We start from the raw sequence: 21,383 nt of genomic DNA on the forward strand, positions 1-21,383 counted from the left end.
GTTCGACGATTCGACTCTCGGGATTTTTTTTTTTTTTTTTTTGGGATTTTCCGTTATTCAATGTGATGTTCAACTTCAGATGACAATTTTGAGTCAACTAGTTTTTAATCCAAACGCTTTCTACTTTCTTTACTCTTCCATGTCGACGTTTTTTTTCTTTTTCTACAAGATGTAAATCTATAATCCTTCGGGATTAAGACGTTTCTTCCATGCCAGAGCAGTTGGCTCAAATAATGTGAATGAACATAGCAACAAATTATACCTCAATTTTCTTATTTTTTTATCTCTTTTTACACCTCTATTTCCTTCTACTTCACCTCTTTTCTTCTTCCTTGCATTTTTGGAGTTAATGATTTTCCAATTTCATGATTCGGAATGCTATATATCATGGTTCGTGCAACAAAAGTAAACTTTGGCTTGTCGATTTGGCTGGTAGTGAGACGGAAGTGCAAGGTGATTGGCTCAAAGAAGCTCAGAATATAAACCGATCACTTTCAGCTGTTGGTTTTTTAATTTCATGATTCTGCTCTTAGGGCGAGATAAATTATTTGACTACTTTGGTTTGAACATTTTTTACCGTCAACCTCCTAATTGCTGCTTATTTGTGAGTAGGCTACATTTGGTGTTGTATAGGACACAGCTTATAGGAAGAAAATAAATTTTAACGATTATTATATGAGAATTATAGAGGTGAAACACAAAGCTTGATATTAATTTCAGCAAACTCATCACAGATATGTTAACCAAGGGAATGCTATTTGCTTCCTAATTAGAAAAGTTGCTAGTCTTGTCTTTCCATTTTTTTATTTCACTTTTTTACTTTTCTTTTTTAACACTTTTTTGCACTCTTATTTTGGTTACTGGGGGCTTTATGTTGCTAATGTGAATTCAACTTACAGTCCACAAGTTATTATTCTCCAATCTCATATCGAAGACAAGTTCATACTAGAAAAGATTCAAAATTACTGGACAACTGCTTAGAATCCTTGTATGCATTCGATGAGGATTAGTTAGATTATGTAAATTAGCCTTTGTAAATGAAATGGAAAATAAAGGTGGAAAATATAGAGGGAAACAAGAAATGTAACAAAGATTATGGATTTGAAACCTTTAGGGTATGTTTGGAACTCCATGGAAAAACAAAGAAAAAAAAAAGAAAATGAGAATTTGGCCATTATTATTCCAAAAATAGTTAGTGAAAAGGAGAATTTGATAATTATCTTATTTTTACTAACTATTTTTTGGAATAATAATGGTCAAATTCTCATTTTCTTTTATTTTCTAGGGGGTTCCAAATAGTCCCTTGGCAAATATTCAAGAAACAACTTAGAAACCAATAAGAAATCATAATAATTATTTGTCTTTTGGAAACCCATGAGAGTTTATTATAAATAGTTGAAACATATTCATGGATCACATGGTATGGCAATTTATGAAGATTTTCTAGTTTGTGACGTATAAAGTAAAGCAACCTCTCATCTTTCAAGGCTTCAATTTTGTAGCAGAAGCTTCTTCATTTTGTAGCAACCTTTCACCAGTATATCATGGACAGTGTAAGTCACAGTATTTGACTAGTATTTTGTAGAAAATTTGACTTTTTTGTAATCATTTAAAATGGGAAGTCCACTTTCTCCTATTCAATGTCTTTGTTTTGTGGCTTCAGATAATCTGATAACAATTTCCATTAATTTGAATTTAGGACATGTGTAGGTGTATGACTTTGTTGGATCTCATGATGTAAAAACTTTCAATTTTTTTCTTTATGAACTTGCCATGGGCACGGATTGTAAACCACATTAAAAATTCTTGCATTGGTCCATTAGTTCTACTCTATACAACAATTGCTTTGTTGCAATGTGCTGCAGGCGAGAATCTGATGAGGGTATATATTCGGATCCGGAGTAATTAGTTGGATCCTTAATCGGATCGATGTAAATAGTTGGATCCTTAATCGGATCTTTAGTCGGAGTCGGATCCATATTCGGATAGTTAGTCGGATCCTTATCGGATCCTTACTCGGATCTTTTGTATTGAACCCGGTTGGACCAGAATTATTAGGGTCGGGTTCGTGTTTTTCCGAGCTGCAGCCCGGGCTTGTCGGGGGCGTTGAATTTGGTTAAAAGGTTGTTTAGGTTTCTTTGAAGGCAGTTGATGATATTTTGAATCGGAGTTAGAGAATTTCTCTACGATTTCCTGGTAGATTTCGTTACTCCTCCCGTGATTCTCAATTTGATCTGCCTATAGGATAATCGCTATCCTGTCCGGCGTCAGTTGGTATCAGAGCTTCAGGCTCGGGAAGAAGCAGATCTCGCCAGAGACGCTGCAGCGAGCAGAAGGGTCGACGACGACGACGCCGTCGCCATCGTCGTCACCGTTGAGCTACCGCTCAACACTGCTGCCCAAAAAAACAAAAAAAAACAAAACTCGGGATTCAACCGAGCAGAGCTCGGGACTCGACCGAGCAAGGACAGAAACAGAGCAGAGGCTCTGGCTTTGCCGGAAAAGAGGGATTCGGCAGGAAAAGGGGTCGGCATCGACGTCGTCACCGCCGGAACTGCCGTGCGACGTTGCCGTTGCCGTCGCCGTAGTCGGATTTGCCGTCGACGGAGCTCGACGAACAGATAAGGTTCGGGATTGACGGAAAATCGAGCACCGAAACAGAGTTTCGTGGTGCCGAGAAAGGGGGTTCCGAGACGGGAGCCCTCGTTGCCGGACCGAGCCAGCGTCGCAGGCGGCGACGAGCTGCCGGAGACGACGGCCGGAGAGGTCTTGATTTAGAAAACAAGGGGCTCCGAAATCCTGATTTCGGGAGGAACTTTCCATCGGCGTCGGGACGTCGAGGTATTTTCGATTTGGGGGAAGTTATATTATTATTTTATTAGTATTAAAAAAAAAAAAAAAAAGTGGACAAATATTGTCTTCCATGGCTGGTGGTCGTGGTCGTCGCCGTACTGTTCAATCCGTGATAATTGACGATTTGCAGAGACAAGTCGCACAGTTAGTACAACTTGACGATTTGCAGAGGCAAGTCGCAAAGTTAGTGAAAATTTCAGATTTGCAGAAGCAAGTCGCAGAGTTAACCCAGCGTCTCACGACGCAGGAGTTCGGGTCTCGTGAGATGGAAACTCACCATTACGATCCCAGGTTCGACAACCCGAGTTTAGGATTCCAGGAGCACCGCGATCAGGGAGATCGACTTGTAGACCTTGGTTTTAGCGTACCGCTACCTGAGATTTCTGGGATGTTACAGACCGAAGGAGTCACCGCCTGGTTACCTGACAATGAAGCGTTTGGTGACCCTGTGTATGATGATGATGTTGAGGACCCTGTGTTTGATGCTGCTGATGTTGTTGAAGACGTGGTCGATGTGCTTGAGGAGCTTGATGACCATGTGTTTGATAATACGGATGTAGAAGAAGGCATGGTCGATGAGATTGACACGCTTGGTGACCCTATCTATGATGATGCAGATGTTGAGGAAGACATAGTCGGTGACACTGCGGGGCTTGGTGAACCTGTGTATGATGTTGCTGATGATGATGTGTTGTGTGGTGATGGCCATGCGCCTCTCGTTGTTCGTCCGAGTCTGGTGCCTCCCGCGGGGGCTTCCGGGGCTGCTTGGCTGAAGGTCACTCTTTTCCCCTTGACCTGCCCCGTTGTTGATCCAGAGTGCAGTGTGACCATTGACAGTAGTATTTGTGCGATTGTTGTGTCCGACGCGACTGTCCGATCTCGTCAGGCCTGACTCACTCATCCTCCGTTCGCCATGTTGTTAGTAGAGGTTGCACTTGGAGACGTCGCGGCGGATCCTCCTCCTGGCCTGCCGCCTGAGCAGGGGACGCTGGCCATTCCTGCATGTCATTTGTGGACTGTCGATGTTTTTTATGTTGCCCCTTGTGTCCTTCGTTTTTGGGTTCCGTTGCAGTTATTATGCACTCGAGGGCGAGTTCTTTCCAACCCGAGGAGACTGATGCAGGCGAGAATCTGATGAGGGTATATATTCGGATCCGGAGTAATTAGTTGGATCCTTAATCGGATCGATGTAAATAGTTGGATCCTTAATCGGATCTTTAGTCGGAGTCGGATCCATATTCGGATATTTAGTCGGATCCTTAATCGGATCCTTACTCGGATCTTTTGTATTGAACCCGGTTGGACCAGAATTATTAGGGTCGGGTTCGTGTTTTTCCGAGCTGCAGCCCGGGCTTGTCGGGGGCGTTGAATTTGGTTAAAAGGTTGTTTAGGTTTCTTTGGAGGCAGTTGATGATATTTTGAATCGGAGTTAGAGAATTTCTCTACGATTTCCTAGTAGATTTCGTTACTCCTCCCGTGATTCTCAATTTGATCTGCCTATAGGATAATCGCTATCCTGTTCGGCGTCACAATGCAACAACTTCAACTATCTAGGCAAGTTGTGATAATGAAGTGGATAGGATTGAGAAACACTTTTAATGATTGCATCCTTGAAGTGCCTCAGTTTGTCTTTGCCCTTTCAATTTTCTAATAAATGATGGCATCTACTAATAACTCTTTGCATAATCACTTTAGCATTGTTTCTAGTATCAATTGGTTATAGTATATCATTTTCTGTTTTGAATGTTAATTAACCATTGCACACAGTCATAAAGACATTTATTTGTAATTTATGTGGTTATTTTGCTATTTGATTTCTTTTGATTTACATAAAGGAAACTTCATTGAGGGGGGTAATACTAGAAACAAATAAAATCTTGATAGACTTTGCTTTTGAGAAATTAGATGGGAAACTACTTGAAAAGTGAAAGTTACATTTCTTGCAGCTGTTTTTGTTGAAAAGGGGAGGCAAATAATCTATTCAAAGCTAGGTGGTGTCGAAATCTCAAACATGATTGGAAAGATTGAGTGGCATGAGTACATGGAATTGGAGAATCTCTGGAAATATGAATTGTGACATAAGAGTTCAATTGGAAAAATTAATTGTATTCGTGGACAAACAATTGAGTGATTTTAAATAAGTGTATCTCTAAACTTTTTTACGCAGACATTATTTGTAGTTGAACAATGCACTTTGTATTTTAGTAAAATGTTATGCACTCATTCTATTTGTATGTAATCAGGAACAAATAAAATATCCTTTAAATGAAGAGTAGGTGTAGCAAATGTAGACCCCATCCCACATACCTTGAATTGGGATCTATTTGCTAGAGAAACAAACTTGTCAGGTAAACCAGGAGAAATAGAATTCAAGAGGGTACCATTACCTATCAAGTTCTCAGTGGCCCCAAAGTCAATGATCCAGATGGAGAAGTAACTGAAACCATACCTCTTATAGAAGTAGCAGTAATAGGAGAAATCTTATTGGAGGTGGCCTGGTTGTTGGTATAAGTCATCAAACATTTGATCTTTTGAAGCAGAACAAACTCGGTGGCAGGGATAGACTTCTGGCCTCTGGTGTTCTTAAGAGCCATTGTAGGGCAAGCTGAGTATAATGATCCAATAGTAATAGCCTAGAATAATCCAAGGTAATAATCAAACTGAGGAGTCAAACAGATAGCAAATAGTAGCTTTGATAGTGAGTAAGTGATTATGAATCAATCCAAGGCAGTGATCCTAATTTAATCCGAGAAAAAAATGAGCCATGTTGAGTCAAGAGAGCGGGTTGAGATGGCCGAGTCAGGCTAACTGATTAGTCCAAGTTAACCCGAGCAGGCTGATATGTAACTCAAGGTCGCATGGTTCGAACCTCGCAGAGTGAGGATAAACCTGTTATATGCAGTAACTCAGAATTAGGTGAAATTTTATGAAGTTTCCATATGAAATTTGAGACAATGTTTGGTCTGAAGATCCCTCACAAGAGGGTTATGGTTACGTGATATGTGTGTGTTTATGTGCACGTTTGCAACTCATTGATGTTATATTTACTTTTGGTTGAGTAGAAGGATTGAAGGAGAGAAGAATTTTGATTGTGGGTATATGTTTTTCATGTTGCCAAAAGGGGAAGAAATAGGAAAGTTGATTCTTAGAAAAATAGTTGAATGATAGTTTTATCTTTTTATATTAGTTGTGACCTCTAGATTAGATATTATTTTATTCTACATGTTTATATCTATCTCTAGTGAAGTTCGGTGTAATTTGAATATGTACATAGATAGGGGTTGAACATGACTCCCATGGAGAGCTCTTTCAAACTCTCTTCTCTCATCTCACTCTCTCTCTCCACTCTTCTTTCTCTTACTTATTCTTTGTACACCCTTCAATTTTAGCCTTTTTTATTGATTAAAAAAAAAAAAAAGAGGTAAGAAGCCAACATCAAGCCATGAGCCTGTTATCTTAAAATGCACGTATTTGTGTACGTTGGATTGTTATCAGGAGGAGACTTACAAAATATCTTGGATATCTCGAACAAGTCAACATGGTTAGCAAATCCCCTTTGCACATCAATTCCGTTACTTTAATGCTCATTAACTGAGGCATCCATTTGTTGCTCGGTAGCAATCTGAGTGGTCCCAAAGGAACAAATCTAGCCCCGTTCTCGCCTTCAATGAGGCTGGGCAAGCAGGTGCCATTGCCATCCCTTGACAACCTCTTGGACCAAATCATGTTTGAATCAGGGTACCATAATCGAGGGCAGAGAGGTGCCATTAGGAGACCTGTTGACTAACTGAGATAATCGGCAGGTGGGGATCCTTTGCTTGAATTTAAGTGAAGTTATGATCTAGTTGTTCTCACATTAGAAGTAAGAGCAAATATTTATGGCTACTAATTCTTAATTTTTCACCACCATTTAATGTTTTCTTTTGACCCTTTGGCTACAGCCTTAAATATCAGAAGAAAGAGGAACTGCTTCGTTTATATAATAGTCCCAAGAGCGGCCAAACCTCCCACCATGAACAGAAACAGAGTATCCGCCAAACTTTTACGACGATAGACAGGGCAGGGCGGCCAAACGAACCTTGGACTGAAACGGGATACGGGAGAGAGAGTCTCTCGGGACGACCTCACTCAATTGCGTCATCTAGCAGTCTACTTCGTCCAGGCGGACTAAGCATGTTCTGCCGAAACATTCTAGATCCTAAGACTAAACATGACTTGACCTTTGACCTAACTTCATTTTAATTAAAAGGAAATAGGGCACTTTCTGCCTCAACCTCCCAGGGCGAACAATTTATTTTGGAAGAGAAAATCTCCTCAATTTACTATGAAACCGCGTCACTGTAATGATTAGTTCTTGTCTTATAAAATCTCTCACGTTACTGCAACTTTCTTCCGGAGACCTGAACACTGATTTCTTCCATGTCATCTCTACTTCTCCATCTCCTCCTTCTCCTCCTCGTAACCATCACCTCAGGCGACCCCATTTCCCGCGATTCAACAATTCCAATACAGTGCTCACCATTCGATTGTGGAAATGGCCTCTCCATTCACTACCCCTTTTGGCATATCGATGACGGGCATCGGTACTGCGGATACCCGTCACTGGGCGTCTCCTGTGATGCAGAGACTCGTAAACCACTCCTCCGGCTCCCCGGTGACACCTACTACGTTGAAGAGATTGATTACTATCGACGTGTAGTAACTCTGGTCGACGGGGACGTCGCCGGAAAATCATGTCCAAGGGTCCGTAAAAACGTCGACACTTTCAGTCTTCTGGGTTTCTCCCTCGCCGATAAGAACCATCTGTTTTTCTTCAATTGTTCTCCCCTACCTTCGTCCGTGGAGTTGGAACCTATATCTTGCTTGAAGGATAAGAATAAACGATCGTTTGTCATCCTCGAGGATAAGATTCCAGCGGAGTTGGATTGGCACGGGAAGTGCGATGACACCGTGGTGGCTTCCGTCACAAGGGATTCAGATTTGATGTCGAAGACGTCTCTCACCGATCATTTCTTTGAGCTCCTCCACATAGGCTTCAAATTGAAGTGGAGTTCAGCTCAAACATGTAGGGCCTGCGAAGAGTCTCTCGGCTTCTGTGGATACAGTAACGCTACCAGGAAACCCCTTTGTTTCTGCAAGGAAGGGACCTATGCCAAGTCCTGCAACGACGGTAAGTATGTGTTGTATTTCCACAGACCTGCTTCTTTCATCAATTTTGCCCTTTGTTAAACCATAAGATGACAGAAGAAGTATATCATCCGTAGCACTGAACTTGTAATTCTCCAATATTTATAAGTGTCATCTAAGTGGAATTACGAAAATTACTGCCGCCATCTTTCTTAGATGCCAGCCATTTCTTGTTGAGAGTCACTAACCCCACTGGTGCGTCTCAGGTACTCGCCGTTACTCAGTCATGAGGCTGGATAGGAGGATGACTTCGGAGAGGAGAAGAAAGCCACGAAAGAAGAAACCCGAAAGAAAGGAGAAGAAAGCGAAGCCAACATACATCACTACGTCGTCGTCACGGCCAGAAGTGAAAACTAGTAAGTGGGTTTCGTAGCTTCTTCTCATTTGCACTGTTTAAATTATTCATCTTCGTGATAGAAAAAGGAGAAGAAATTGAACTCGCTTGGTAATCGGATGGCTGCGCAGCAACTTTTGCACGGACAAAGTGATCTCTCTAACCTTTACCACTTTTAAGAGCAATTAAAAATGGTATTTGCCCATAGATTATAGAAGTCGAGACCATGCTTGACAGCTTTAGGCAGAGGCGGTTTATATATTTTTCTAGAGTTGTTGGGAACGAACCTGACTGGAATAATAAAACCAACCACATCCTGACCGTTTACAAAAAAAATCATAAGCCTAAATAGAGGATTTACATGGCAGCGAAACCTCTATTTTCTTTCACTGCATGCCCCCGTCAATCACGACAGCTTAGACTTTGGGTTCCTCTTCCTCTTCTATGTAGGAGGTCTTTGATGTGAAAGGTCTGTGCCCAGAAATACACGGCAACGGGCGATCTCCCGGCTCTTTCACGCTCTCTTGCACATTTTTACTTCCTTTGTGTTTAATACATTATCTTCGTTGCTCATACGGCGCCATCTGACGCGACCAAGTATGATATTTGACCAATCTGATCATTAGCCAACCAGATCCAAGTTTCTTGACCGGAATCAGTGTTCAGCATCCTTCGTGGTGTTTCAATCGCAGAAGGAAAGCGGAACACCGCCCGTACCAGTGGCTGAGCAGTTATCGGTAGTCGTAACCGTCGGATTGAAAACGGAGAACTAGTAGGGGCTTGCTTCTTGATTTCTCTAGGAGGGATGAATCCATATTCTTCTTTCTTCGTTTCGATCATCCTCTTCATCTCTGCTCGAAGCTCAAATTCCCAAGGAGATGACCCCTTCAAAACGTGTGCGCCCTACTCTTTTAGCTGCGGAAGCATGAAAAACGTCACTTACCCTTTCCTTGCGGGCGACAGACCTCCGGTTTGCGGGTATACGAACATGACCTTGACCTGCGAAAACGAATCGCCGAAGATCGTGATCGGTTTGGAGGAATACATTGTCAAGAATATCAGTTACCGGGAACGGCTTCTAACTATTGTGGAAACAGATATCTGGAGCGGTGATTGTCCTCGACCATCTAATGAGACAACCATTACTAATGCTTACGAATTTGCGTCTCCAAAAGAGGTCCTCAGCATCTACTATGATTGCTTAAACGATTTGAGTGCCCACAAAGATCTGATAGTAATTCGGTGCCGCGGAAACCACTCTTACTTATCTGCAAAGCCAAAAAACTCAGATATTGCTAAAGATTGCTCACAGACGATTGAAGTTCATGCTATGGAAGGGGCTTGGGACCGGCTTACAAGAAATGAATCCAGCTATGTTGAAGTGTTGAAAGAGGGGTTTCAAGTGAAGTGGCTAGTGGGGGCAGGATGGTGCACCGAATGTGTCCTTTCTGGTGGGATTTGCGGATCTAATCCAAGCGTCCTTGAGCAGACGAACTGTTTCTGTCCAGACGGAACGCGCTATGCTTCGTGCGAGCAGGGTAGGCTCTGTCTTCTTACTTGCTGTTATTTTCGTTTCCTTTAATCATGTTAACGACTTTGTGGGATTTTCGCGAGTAAATGAAACCATCCGTTTGCTGCCACCGGCGTCTCTTGATGAAGAACTCTAACTCTACTGGACGACGAAAAGGAACTCATTTGGCGGCTTTAATCTCACAAACACTTGATGTGAGAACAAGAAATTCATATTTAGAACTTTTTGCTTGTTTTGTTCGTATAATAGTGTTGGGTGTTCACCTTGGTGCTTGCCAACTGGTTCACTCCTTTCTACCCTTCCATTAGAACTTCTTAGATTTAGGAGTATTCAGGGGAGACGACGACGGACTACAATTTTGTTGAGGCCCTAAGGGTGTCTGGCCGCAGCGTCTGCGGGTCGCGTTTTACTCCATTGATCAGGAAGGGCGATCAAGTTTTCAAATCCCGTAGGTCCTTTCCTCCCTAACTGATTGGTGACTGTCCATGTTTGGTCAAGGTGATGGTTCAGCCTGCCCCTATTTGCGACTGTAGTGAGCCTATTTTCCCATGCGTATTTGATAGAATTTCTGAAGATTTGGTTAGTCGAAGCACTATTTTATAAGAGTGTGACACACGCCACATTCGGTTTAATTTCTTTAATATCTTCAACGCCGGCTCCGGGGCCTCTTCCCAGCAATTCTTGCTCTTGTGGAAAAGTCCGCGCTGTCAACAACTCCTCTCCTTATTACCAAACAACTCCTGTGCGTTGGGATTTCAATATTGTCGCCTTCGTCTGCCTCTCTTAGTCCTGGAGTCACAGAATCACACCGTTGAGATGCATCCTTCTTCGTCTTTCCTCCTTGTCATTCTTGTGTCTTTTTTCCCTCGAAGTTCTGATTCTCAAGGAGAGCAATATTATCAAAAATGCGAGGCGCAACTGTTTGAATGCGGGAACTTTAAGGACTACATCTCCTTTCCTTTTCTGGCCGGTGAGCGGTCAGATTTTTGTGGCTATCCTGGATACAACCTGACCTGCCAAAACGATTCGCTAGAGATCCAGATAGGTTTGAAGACTTATCGAGTCATAGGTCAGATCGATTATGAGAAACAACTCCTGATGATCGTTGAGAAACGATTTGCAGAGTATAATTATTGTCCTTTTCCGTCCGAAGACGATTCCCTTCCTGAGCCTCCTCTCTTCCGTCTCACAGATGCCGTTCTTAATCTCTCTCTCTGCTATAATTGCTCGAAGGCTTTACAAATTGCCACACCCGGCCTCGAGCTGGTTCCTTGCCTGGAAGACATTCAAGGTTATCCTGCCTGTTACACGAAGACGCCGAGCAGTACCGTGAGACTGCCATGCCAAGCAAGAGTATTACCGGTTCTTATCGAGTCCTTTCCATTGTTGGAAAGCAATCCAATCCATATGATGGATGTTGTGAAGGAGGGATTCCAGGTGAATTGGTTAGCATGTGGTGTCGAGTGCGCGCAGTGCCGTAGTGCCGGTGGCCGCTGCGGCATTCATCCGGTCAACAAGGGGGGTGATTGCGCTTGTTTTTGCCCTGAGCAATCCCAATATTCCGAGTGCCTGCGAGATGTTCCGGTTCCAGGTAAGTCACAAGTGTCATTAATCTTATTCTGTTTCTCATTTGACCACTACCCCAAACTGTTGATGCGTTAATGGTCTGGTGAATGATTTTGGCAAATTGGGAATTGGGATGATTTGCGGCTTCTCGTTAAGAGGAAAAAGTTGATTATCAACTTGAGCAAGCAAAGATAAGCTATTGGAGCAAACTGAACACATCCTGAATTCTGTAATTGGAGCAAGCTATTGTTTCTGGGTGATCGGGATATTCCGCTGGTTGTGTATTTTTTAAGAATTACTACTTCCAGATACCTCGAGATAGGGCCCTAGGGGTTTTGATTTTAGTCCAGAAGTCTTGTTTCTTTTTTAATTGGAATCGTTTTTTTATTTATTTATTTTTTTTACCCAAAGGGAAATTTCAAATGAAATTCTAAGCTAGAAAAATCGTCGGGCAAAGTTTCTTAATCGCTCCCCGTCTTGTGGACGTCATCACACTGGAAATGGATCCAATGACACCACTTCCTTACTGTTGATCTTAGTCTTTGCCGTGATGGCGTAGATCAAATAGGCGACAAAGTCTCACATTCTCCCTTTTGTCAAGCAATGACTCCCACATAAGCGATTAAGCTAGATATTTCTTTCAACGGGCCCAAATTCCTTATCTTTTTTTTTAATTTTTGATTCGACGGTTCAGATTTTGAATTTTTTTTTTTTTTTTTTTGGGTCCGTTTGTCTGTCGTTGGTTTCTTCTGTTCTAAAATTTTCTCACTTTGGGTTTGTCTAGAAGATCTGAAATACCCTCTCATCTCCCTCCCTTCCTTTTCATTCGACCTATTATTTCAAAGTCTGCTATTTGATGTTACAGCGGTCATGACGACTCGCTATATATTTACACAAAGATACCCTCGCTCCTTTGGAATTTCTCAAGTCCTTCGAATGAGCTCTTTTCTATTCGTCAAAAGCATATTGTCGTCGTTCAAAGTCAAAACACCATCTCTGCTCCACGAATGTAGACTGCAGAGTCCTTCTTCTTGTTTTTATAGCATTGACCTTTTTCCCATCTCATTTCTCCTTGATGCCTCTTCAAAATTTCTTCTTTGAGGAAGAGTCTTTACTACTTACATAATTCCTTGCCTTACAAACGACTCGCATACATCTTATGCGGCCATTAGCCTGAAAGGAGTGTTTGAATCCGAGTTTCTGGGTTCATGTACGTTGTGGGGTCAAGGTGCCAGTTACCGAGGATAACAGTCCAGCATACTTGGAAACTTATCTGCACTAGAATATTTATTCCACGTTGTTCGATAGAGGTTTTCTTCTGAACTGGCAGGGTTAGAACCGCATTGAGTGATCACTGACCAGTGGCCAATGTGGATAAAGCGAGACATTGGACTTCATCGGAGTTCAGCTGGTTTTGCCGGGATCAAATTCATAAAGTAAAACGCTAAGGTCAATTTTTCGGTTTTCTGCGTTTTTTTTTTTTTTTTGAATCCATTGCCTCCTTTTTTAGTGTTGAGCTAGGATTCTAGAATTAGTTGACTTAATGATAAAGACCTAAAACCATAGTTGATCAAGTTTTTCTGGATTTTTATCATTTGTTAAAAGTATAATTTATTAAAACACTGGTAGCCATATTGTCTTAAATACTAATATGTTCTTCCTGCTTATTTAATGATTAATACTTGGACGACACATATTAAAATCCAGAAATATGCATTCCTTGCGGTACCATCCATTTGGGGAACTTTCCTTTGATTGTCTATTTGTAGTCTGCGATGATTTATCTTTGCTTCAAGATCTCATTTTGCTAGACGTATTCTGGATGTGTGATTTATCATGTCTCATATAGAACATTATCGGAGATCTACTCTGGTTTCTTTCCTTGCATTTTCCTCTTTCAAATTCCACTGATGTGGTCTAATATTTAATAAACCTTTTTTGTTTTTACAAAGAATTTGGAATAGATTAGGAGAATAGAAACTCTGAGAACTTCATATTGTTAATTGTCCACCAAGCAGCATTCAGAGAAATTTTGACTGCTGCCAGCTGGGTGTATGTATTCTTAATCTAAACTCTAATGACTTGACTAGTTTTGAAGAGTGATGCCTAAAGATACTTGTCCTCTAATAAAACAATTGAAGACTGAGAAAATTATATTAGCATTTATTATTCTTTGTGCTTATCGCTTTTTTTTTTCTTGGTTTCTTTGATCCTCTATTTTATCTGCTTATCTCTCCTTCATCAATTATTTCTTGTCAAAGCTATTCCCTGCTTGTAGCTTGCTGCTATATTTTATAGCCGAGCATCTTCTAGTTGGAGGGCACAGTCCCACTGTTTCACTAGACAACTGTCCTTGTAATCATTTAAAGAGTGCTCTTGCATATTCTTTTGAAGGCACCTGCTTTTTGTCTCCATCTTGATAACTGTAGAGATTACTTAAGAAACTCTTGTTCTAACTCAGGATACTATAAGTTGCCTAAAGGAGGAATAAAATTATTCTCACCATCCATCTTCATGGATTTTTTAGTCCTTGCTCTGGATAAATGAAGGAAACTGATGTTTGACCTGAAAAAAACCATTGATCAAGTTCATATGGTTCTCTTACCAGCTAATATTTAAAAAAAGAAAGCTCTACAAACTTGTGTTGTGATTTTGTTGACGTCTCTATCGTCTCTTCCTCTGATTCTTCTCTGTATATTCCTCTTAGTCCACTTGTCTAAATGAAAAGAAGGTCACAAAGGATCAACCTTTCTGCCCATGAAACTTCACAGTTATGGGAATCAAGTTTATCCATTGTGCAGTCCTCTTTCAATGCTTGCTACCTTGAGCTTTAAAGATGCAAGTATGGTGAAAAATGAACATCAACTCAAAAATCTCTATATATGGGGCTACAGAGATGTGATTTACTCATATCCAATCAACTCTCCCTTGGTCCAACCATTGGGATGTTATCCAGTATTATTTATCCTTAAATGACTCATTCCTAATTGTATTTTGAGTTTGTATTATAAGTAGTCAACATAACTCTTTGTTGGTTATCCATGGCTGACTTACCACCATTATTAATTGTGAATTGGTCGGATAAGGAACTCTGTTCTATATTAGCTTCTTGAATTTCTCTTCTGTGCCATCTTTATCCAAAGTGTTTGGAATTCCGTTTTAGTGGAGCCCTTCGTGGTATACATAATATAACTGGACCCACTGTATGACCCGCTTTATTTCCTGGTGTGATTTTCTCTGATAAATGAATTAATTAGTATATTGTGCTTCTGATGTATGCATCAAGTTGAAATTGTTAAATGTTGATTATTTGCGATCTTCCTGGATTAGTCTTCAACTGAATGCACAGTCAGTTTTGAAATAATATTGTTCTGTAAGCTAACACTTACATGTTGATGTTGCAGGAAATTCGAAGTCAAAGAAGAAGATTGCTATAGGTATTACTTCTCATAGAGCTTCGGAATATTGATTCATTTTTCATTTGCTTTTTAAGAAAGGAGGAACCCGATGTGATTTCCTATGTATCGGGTGGGGTAGGTTCCCCCTGTTTCTGCCACAAATATTACTGATGCAAGTCAAAGTTCATGACATTTTGTTGAGAGGAATACTTGAGAAGAAAGTTTAGGTTTATCATTGATGCATGTTGAAGTTCATGAACATTCTGTTGAGAGGAACACTAGAGAGGATAGATTAGGTTTGAATTATGGTGTAGAGATATAACAATATTAATGACAATAACAAACAAACAGGAAACTAAAGAATCTGACATCTATTCTATCTCTTGCAGGTGTTGGATGTGGAGTGGGAGGCTTTCTTGTAGCTTGTCTCCTTTCTTTCCTTGTTCAAAAGTACCTTCGGCAGAGACGTCAAGCTGCCTCCAAAACCCTGCTTTCACAAAATTTCTCTCCAGATCCCTCTTCAAAGCGTGACCTCGAGGAATGCCCTAGCATCCTCTACACCCACATATTCTCTTACAAAGAACTTGAAGAAGCCACCAACAACTTTGATTCTTCTAGGGAATTGGGAGATGGTGGCTTTGGGACTGTTTACTTAGGTAAGTTACTTCAATATTTGCATCATAACATTTCGTGACTCCACATACTATTAAATAGGAAGATCAATTGTCTTTTTTATGATGGAAAGAACTCTATTCACTCAATGGGCAGAATACCATCATGTTTTTGATTCCCTCTAGAATCGTTCCACAAATTTAGCTAATATAGCGTTGAGGTCCTCAGACAATCAGGTAGTCAATATGGATTTTTGGATGTAGCAAAAGTTTAATACATAACCAGGAATTCAGTCCCTCCAATCCGAATAGTGGGAAGTGGTTGACCTTTGATCAAAATATTAGTCAGTGAACAATGAGATTTCCAAATCTAATGGTTCATCCATATTAAACTGTGTCCATTCTTTGCAAAAAAAGGATTGTGAAGTATATAGGAAGTTGATATATACTCTGTTAACTTATACAGGAAAGCTCCAAGATGGACGATCTGTAGCAGTAAAGCGCTTGTATGAGAACAACTACAAGCGTGTGGAGCAATTCATGAATGAAGTAAAGATCCTCTCCAGCTTGCGGCACGAAAATCTTGTAACTCTCTATGGTTGCACCTCCCGCCACAGTCGCGAGCTTCTCCTAGTGTATGAATTTATTCCTAATGGCACTGTTGCTGATCATCTCCATGGAGATCATGCCCAAAAAGGGGCCCTCACTTGGCCTATTAGAATGAATGTTGCCATAGAAACAGCTGAATCACTTGCATACCTCCATGCCTTTGAACCTCCAATCATCCACCGGGATGTCAAAACCAATAACATTCTCCTGGACAGCAATTTGCATGTGAAGGTTGCTGATTTTGGGTTATCACGTTTGTTTCCCCTTGATGTAACACACGTCTCGACAACTCCCCAAGGAACACCCGGCTATGTGGATCCTGACTACCACAAATGCTACCAGCTTACAGACAAGAGTGATGTGTATAGCTTTGGTGTTGTTCTGATGGAGATCATATCATCCAAGCCAGCAGTGGACATTACTAGACATCGGCAAGAGATTAACTTGGCTATCATGGCAATTAACAAGATTCACAATGGCGCCCTGCATGAGTTGGTAGACCCAAATCTCGGATTCGATACTGACTACAGGGTGAAGAAGATGATCACTTTGGTGGCAGAGTTGGGCTTTAGATGTTTACAGGAGGAGAAAGATATGAGACCTTCAATGGTTGAGGTGGTGGAGGTGTTGAAAGGGATCAAGAGGGAGGAGGATGAAACGAAGAAGAAGACCTCAGAGTTGGATACTCAGATGAATGATGTAGGTCTATTGAAGACTGTTCCGCCATTTTCACCAGATTCTGTGATGGATAATTGGGGTAGCAAATCCACGACGCCTAATGCCAGTGCATGAAATTGGGTCTTCTTTCTTGATCGTCTGTAACAAATGATAACTTGCAATAGGTATTTATTCACAACGAGATGTGCTATTATGTTGTGTGTCCTATTTGTGTTTCAGGGCGAAACTAGCAGATGTAATTACTGAATATGACATTGAGGGCTTTGTACATAGGCGCTTGTAATATACAAGAGGCAGATCGTCTTTTGGGACTTTGTGCCTCTCGATCTTGAGTTGGATCACTCGACTTGCCCTATCTGTATGCCAACTAGTCACTTAAGTGTTTTTACAAGGCCATTTGGTTAGAAATAAAGGTTTCTTAATACAAATAATAAAATTTTAAGATTGAAAATGGCATCAAAGCAAAGATTTTAGGATTCAAGTTTAATTTTCTTGGTTTACAAAAGGTGGCATTGAGACATTGATGGACAGTTGCTAAGCCTTATGTATAAGGGGTGGTATCGAACCGAACCGGTTCACAAACGGTTCAAATTCCCCTCGGTTCAGCTCGGATTTTGTTCGTTTACTTACACAAGCTGAGCCTCGCGAACCGGCTCGGTAACTTCAATTTTTTCGGACCTTCGGGGATAATTAGCGGAGCTGACGACAGGTGACATCAGGTTAGTCCTCTTCCTCCTCTCCCCGTCATTCACTCCCCTCTTATCTTGTCGTCCATTTGACGATGTTGTAGAGACGACACAGGGCAGGGGTGGGGGAAAGTGCGGCACGAACGAGAACAGGTGGGGACGATCAGCGGAGCTGACGACAGGTGACATCGACAGGGTCGGGAAAGTTCGACAGCCGCAGCGGGATGGTTTGAGCGAGGGTTTGGCAATGTCAGTGGAGGTTCCGGTTGGCGGTGGCGATGATAGCGGCGGCGTTCTCAACGTTTGTGGGAGATCGACAACGGAAGAGATGCCATTTGTGTTTCTCTTCGGACTCTGCTGTAGGATGCGATTACTGGCTTCTGGAGTGGAGATGGAAGCTCCTCGGTGAGATTGAAAAAAACACATGCATTTGGGGTTTGTTTAATGAAATGGTTCGACAGAATAGAGAGATATTTTCACGTATGGCACACTTCTCGATGCGTCTGCACGCGTGGGCAGATGGATTTGGCAACGGAGATCATGGGAGAGACGACGGAGAGGAACGTGGGGCCAAATGTGGTCACGTACGGTAATGTTATCGACGGATTTGCCAAGGCTGGGAGACTGGATAAAGATTTAATTTTGTTCAAGAAAATGAAGTATGCATAGATTGGATTGGACAGGGTCTCGTATAATACAAGCTTGGTTTGAGGAGACTTGGGTGTTTGTGCAGAAATGGAAAGTGCAGGTATAAAGAAAAATGTTGTTACATATAAATGAAGGGGTAGTAAAGAGTTTCTTTTTTCGGGTACAAGGAGCAGGAATAATTTAAAAATCATGTATTCCAACTATGCTTCTCTAATATCTTGAGTTAGTATTTTCGATGTAGAAAACCAGAAGTCTTGAGGCAATTTGCATGAGCAACAACATTTAATTTTTTCAATTAATGCCTTCCTTATTACCAGCAAAGCCAATACGACATAAATATAAAATGTAGCCCTAATTAGTTAAAAATGTTACAAGGTGGGATCTACTATGATCAAACGAGTTGGTGGGACCCATTATGATCACGTGAAGTGGCATGACGAGTCACCACAAGAACTGGCATCCTTGTCACATGAATTGGAAGATTTGGTAATCTTCCTTAATTAATATAAGCAATTGAAGGGTTCAATCAAGCTTTCCACTTCACAACTCGTGAAAAATCTCTCTAGCCTAAACTCTTTTTCTCTTCTCTCCTCTCTACCCGAGCTCTCTCTCTCTCTCTCTTTTTGCTCTTTTTCTTCTCACTCTCTCATCTTGCTTGAGGTTTCAATCATGGGGTCCTTAATTCAACATTATACCAGAGTATCAAATTTAGGATTCCCACGTCAAAAGAATGCTCTAAGAAGTTATGATCAAAGTTACTCATAGAAGGCTATTTGTGAAGCAAGATTGAAGCTTCTGAGATAAGTTTTTCATTCTTGTTATTATTACTTCATGCTCTTGGTTTTCGGATTTTTAGAAGATGGTTCAGAGATTATTTTATTGTTGTCTTCATCTTATGAAATTATTGAGATTTATTCATCTCGGATTAGAAGAAGTTTACCAAGGCAGTTTTGTCGGTTTGCAAGTTCTTGGCTAAAAATAGGTTTATGTTGAGATTTTCTGCATAAAAGGTTATAATTTGTGGGAAAAAGATTTCCTGATGAAGAAAATCGTTCTTGAGCCTATTATGAGTGGTTTTTTTTATACATTGGATTTTAGAAATCTGATTACATAGCTTCTATGCTAAGTAATTAACCGAGTTGTTTGAAGAACTCTACTCGGTTTTGTGATTTTTTGGAGATTTTTTTGAGAGCCACGAGGTGGGTGATTTTTCTTGGAAAATCAAGCATTGAATATTGTGTTTTACATAAAAGGAATCAAACACAAAACAATAAAGGAAGTGGCTAGTTGATGTCAATCCATTTGAAGAAAAAATGTTGTTTTTTGAAGATCTTACAATATCTTCTTGATTAGGCCTGATTTTGTTTAATTTTTGATCAATTATATCTTGTTTAATTCATGAGGAACTGAGTATATACTGGTTTATCCCAAGCTAGAGTCAAATATATTTTTGGAATGATCTTGGAAAGATCTAATTTGGAATTGCTACCTTACCTTACTTGATCTCATGCTTATTGATTGATTTTTGCTATTCTCTACAAGGAATACTAGAGAATTAATTATATAAAATTTTGGCCAATAAGTTGACCGGCATAAGAGGGTTCCCTCCATACCTAAAGACTTGATAAACTCGAGTTCTTCTCCCATCTACCCAAGCTAGCTTTGGCTGGTTTTGAATCTCCAAGCAGCTTACTTAGGGTACTTCAAATTTCAGTACATTGTTACCCTTGAATTGTTCTTATGGTTGAAGAATATATGGGTAACAAGAATAATATTCTCAAGATTACTACCATACCCTTGCGAGGGATATCAAATTTCTTGAGCTGATCCACATCGGTCGATGGTTCCTTATAACAAGGTATCTATTTGGTCACCTCACCAAACTTGGGTCACCCATTGATGAAGAAAATATTGCTTATGCTAAGTGGTTAAAAAATGACACATTGGTAAGTAGTTGGCTCATCAACAACATGGAATAACCTGTCTCCAATAATGTTATTCATCTCGACACTGTCAAACAAATTTGGGAGACATGTGCTAAGTTGTACTCTGACTCTGTCAACTTACACAAGCCATATGATATTCTCCAAAGAATGTTCAACACTAAACAAGGAGAAAATATCCATGAATATTTGGCTTATTTTAGAGGCCTTTTTAAGAATGGAATCTAGCTCAGCCTACCTCCACCGATGTCTCTATCCAAGACAAGCAGAAGGAAGCCTTAGCCAGTGCCATTTGCCTAGCAAACATTAAGCCATATCTCGAAGTTGCTAAAAGTCAACTCCTTAATGCCTCTACTATTCCCACCTTTGATGATGTATGTGCCACATTACTCCACATTCTAGACTCTTCTTCTCCTTCTCTTACTGAAGTGTCATCCACTATGTACTTCGGGCATAGGGGAACATCAACCGACCACAGTCGAGGTCGTGGAAGAAATTATAGAGGAGGATGAAGAAGAGGTGGAAGGAATGGTTTTGTCAGAACAAACGACAGAGAATGCACCTATTATGGGAAATATGGCCACACTATACATCAGTGTTTAAAAATCCATGACACACCAAATTGGGTTAAGGCTAATCAAGCCTCAATAAGTGATATAAAGGATGACCAGTCTACCTCATCAATAGAAAAGAAAACCCTTACCGATGATGAATATGACTTATTCCAAAAAATGAAACACTAATGGTCTCTCCTCCAAGTTCCTCCTCAACTGGTGCTACCACCACCGCTTGAGGTATGCTCTCGGCCACTTTCTCCTCTTCATCCTAGATAATTGACTTAGGGGCCTCCGAGCGTCTCACAGGTAATAAAAATCTACTCCACTCAGTTTCTCCTTATCTCTCGAATAAACTTGTTACCATAGCTAACAGCTCCCGAACTAAAGTTATCGGGAAAGGATCCACCTTTGCTACACCGTAACTTCCGCTCACTAATATTCTTTTTGTTCTTATATTTCCCTTTGAATCTTTTATCTATTAGTTAACACATCATTTGAATTATTCAATTACCTTCTCACCCAGGAGATCAGTGGAGGCCTGACTTGCCTCAAATGAATGCCGTCTTCTATGTAGGAGGTCTTTGATGTGAAAGGTCTGTGCCCAGAAATACACGGCAACGGGCAATCTCCCGGCTCTTTCACGCTCTCTTTCACATTTTTACTTCCTTTGTGTTTAATACATTATCTTCGTTGCTCATACGGCGCCATCTGTATGACATTTGACCAATCTGATCATTAGCCAACCAGATCCAAGTTTCTTGACCGGAATCAGTGTTCAGCAT

At 40.8% G+C, this 21,383-nt stretch overlaps 1 protein-coding gene across 3 annotated transcripts; it reads left to right on the forward strand.

Moving 5' to 3' along the window:
• The first annotated feature begins 7,269 nt into the window (after window positions 1–7,269).
• LOC137940542 (LEAF RUST 10 DISEASE-RESISTANCE LOCUS RECEPTOR-LIKE PROTEIN KINASE-like 1.2) lies at window positions 7,270–17,153 on the forward strand. Of its 3 annotated transcripts, XM_068785662.1 has the most exons (5): window positions 7,270–8,023; window positions 8,247–8,396; window positions 14,876–14,908; window positions 15,259–15,525; window positions 15,947–17,153. In XM_068785662.1, the coding sequence occupies exons 1-5, from the start codon at window positions 7,273–7,275 to the stop codon at window positions 16,879–16,881; spliced, it is 2,136 nt and encodes a 711-aa protein (XP_068641763.1). In that variant the 5' UTR covers window positions 7,270–7,272; the 3' UTR covers window positions 16,882–17,153. The 3 variants fall into 3 exon arrangements, with proteins under 3 accessions (XP_068641763.1, XP_068641765.1, XP_068641764.1); XM_068785664.1 differs by lacking the exons at window positions 7,270–8,023; window positions 8,247–8,396 and adding an exon at window positions 8,781–9,912; XM_068785663.1 differs by lacking the exons at window positions 7,270–8,023; window positions 8,247–8,396 and adding an exon at window positions 10,632–11,496.
• Window positions 17,154–21,383: the final 4,230 nt, after the last annotated feature.

The sequence above is a fragment of the Aristolochia californica genome, unplaced genomic scaffold (genome assembly GCF_029961685.1).
Source record: "Aristolochia californica isolate CCGP_79_NKW_82.1479 unplaced genomic scaffold, dmAriCali1.0.hap1 SCAF_9, whole genome shotgun sequence".
Lineage (NCBI taxonomy): Eukaryota > Viridiplantae > Streptophyta > Magnoliopsida > Piperales > Aristolochiaceae > Aristolochia > Aristolochia californica.

Coding starts and splice junctions, on each gene's coding strand:
- LOC137940542 (XM_068785662.1), top strand. CDS start 7,273: ATGTCATCTCTACTTCTCCATCTCCTCCTTCTCCTCCTCGTAACCATC. Junction 14,909..15,258: donor AAAGAAGAAGATTGCTATAG/GTATTACTTCTC, acceptor TATCTCTTGCAG/GTGTTGGATGTGGAGTGGGA. Junction 15,526..15,946: donor CTTTGGGACTGTTTACTTAG/GTAAGTTACTTC, acceptor TAACTTATACAG/GAAAGCTCCAAGATGGACGA.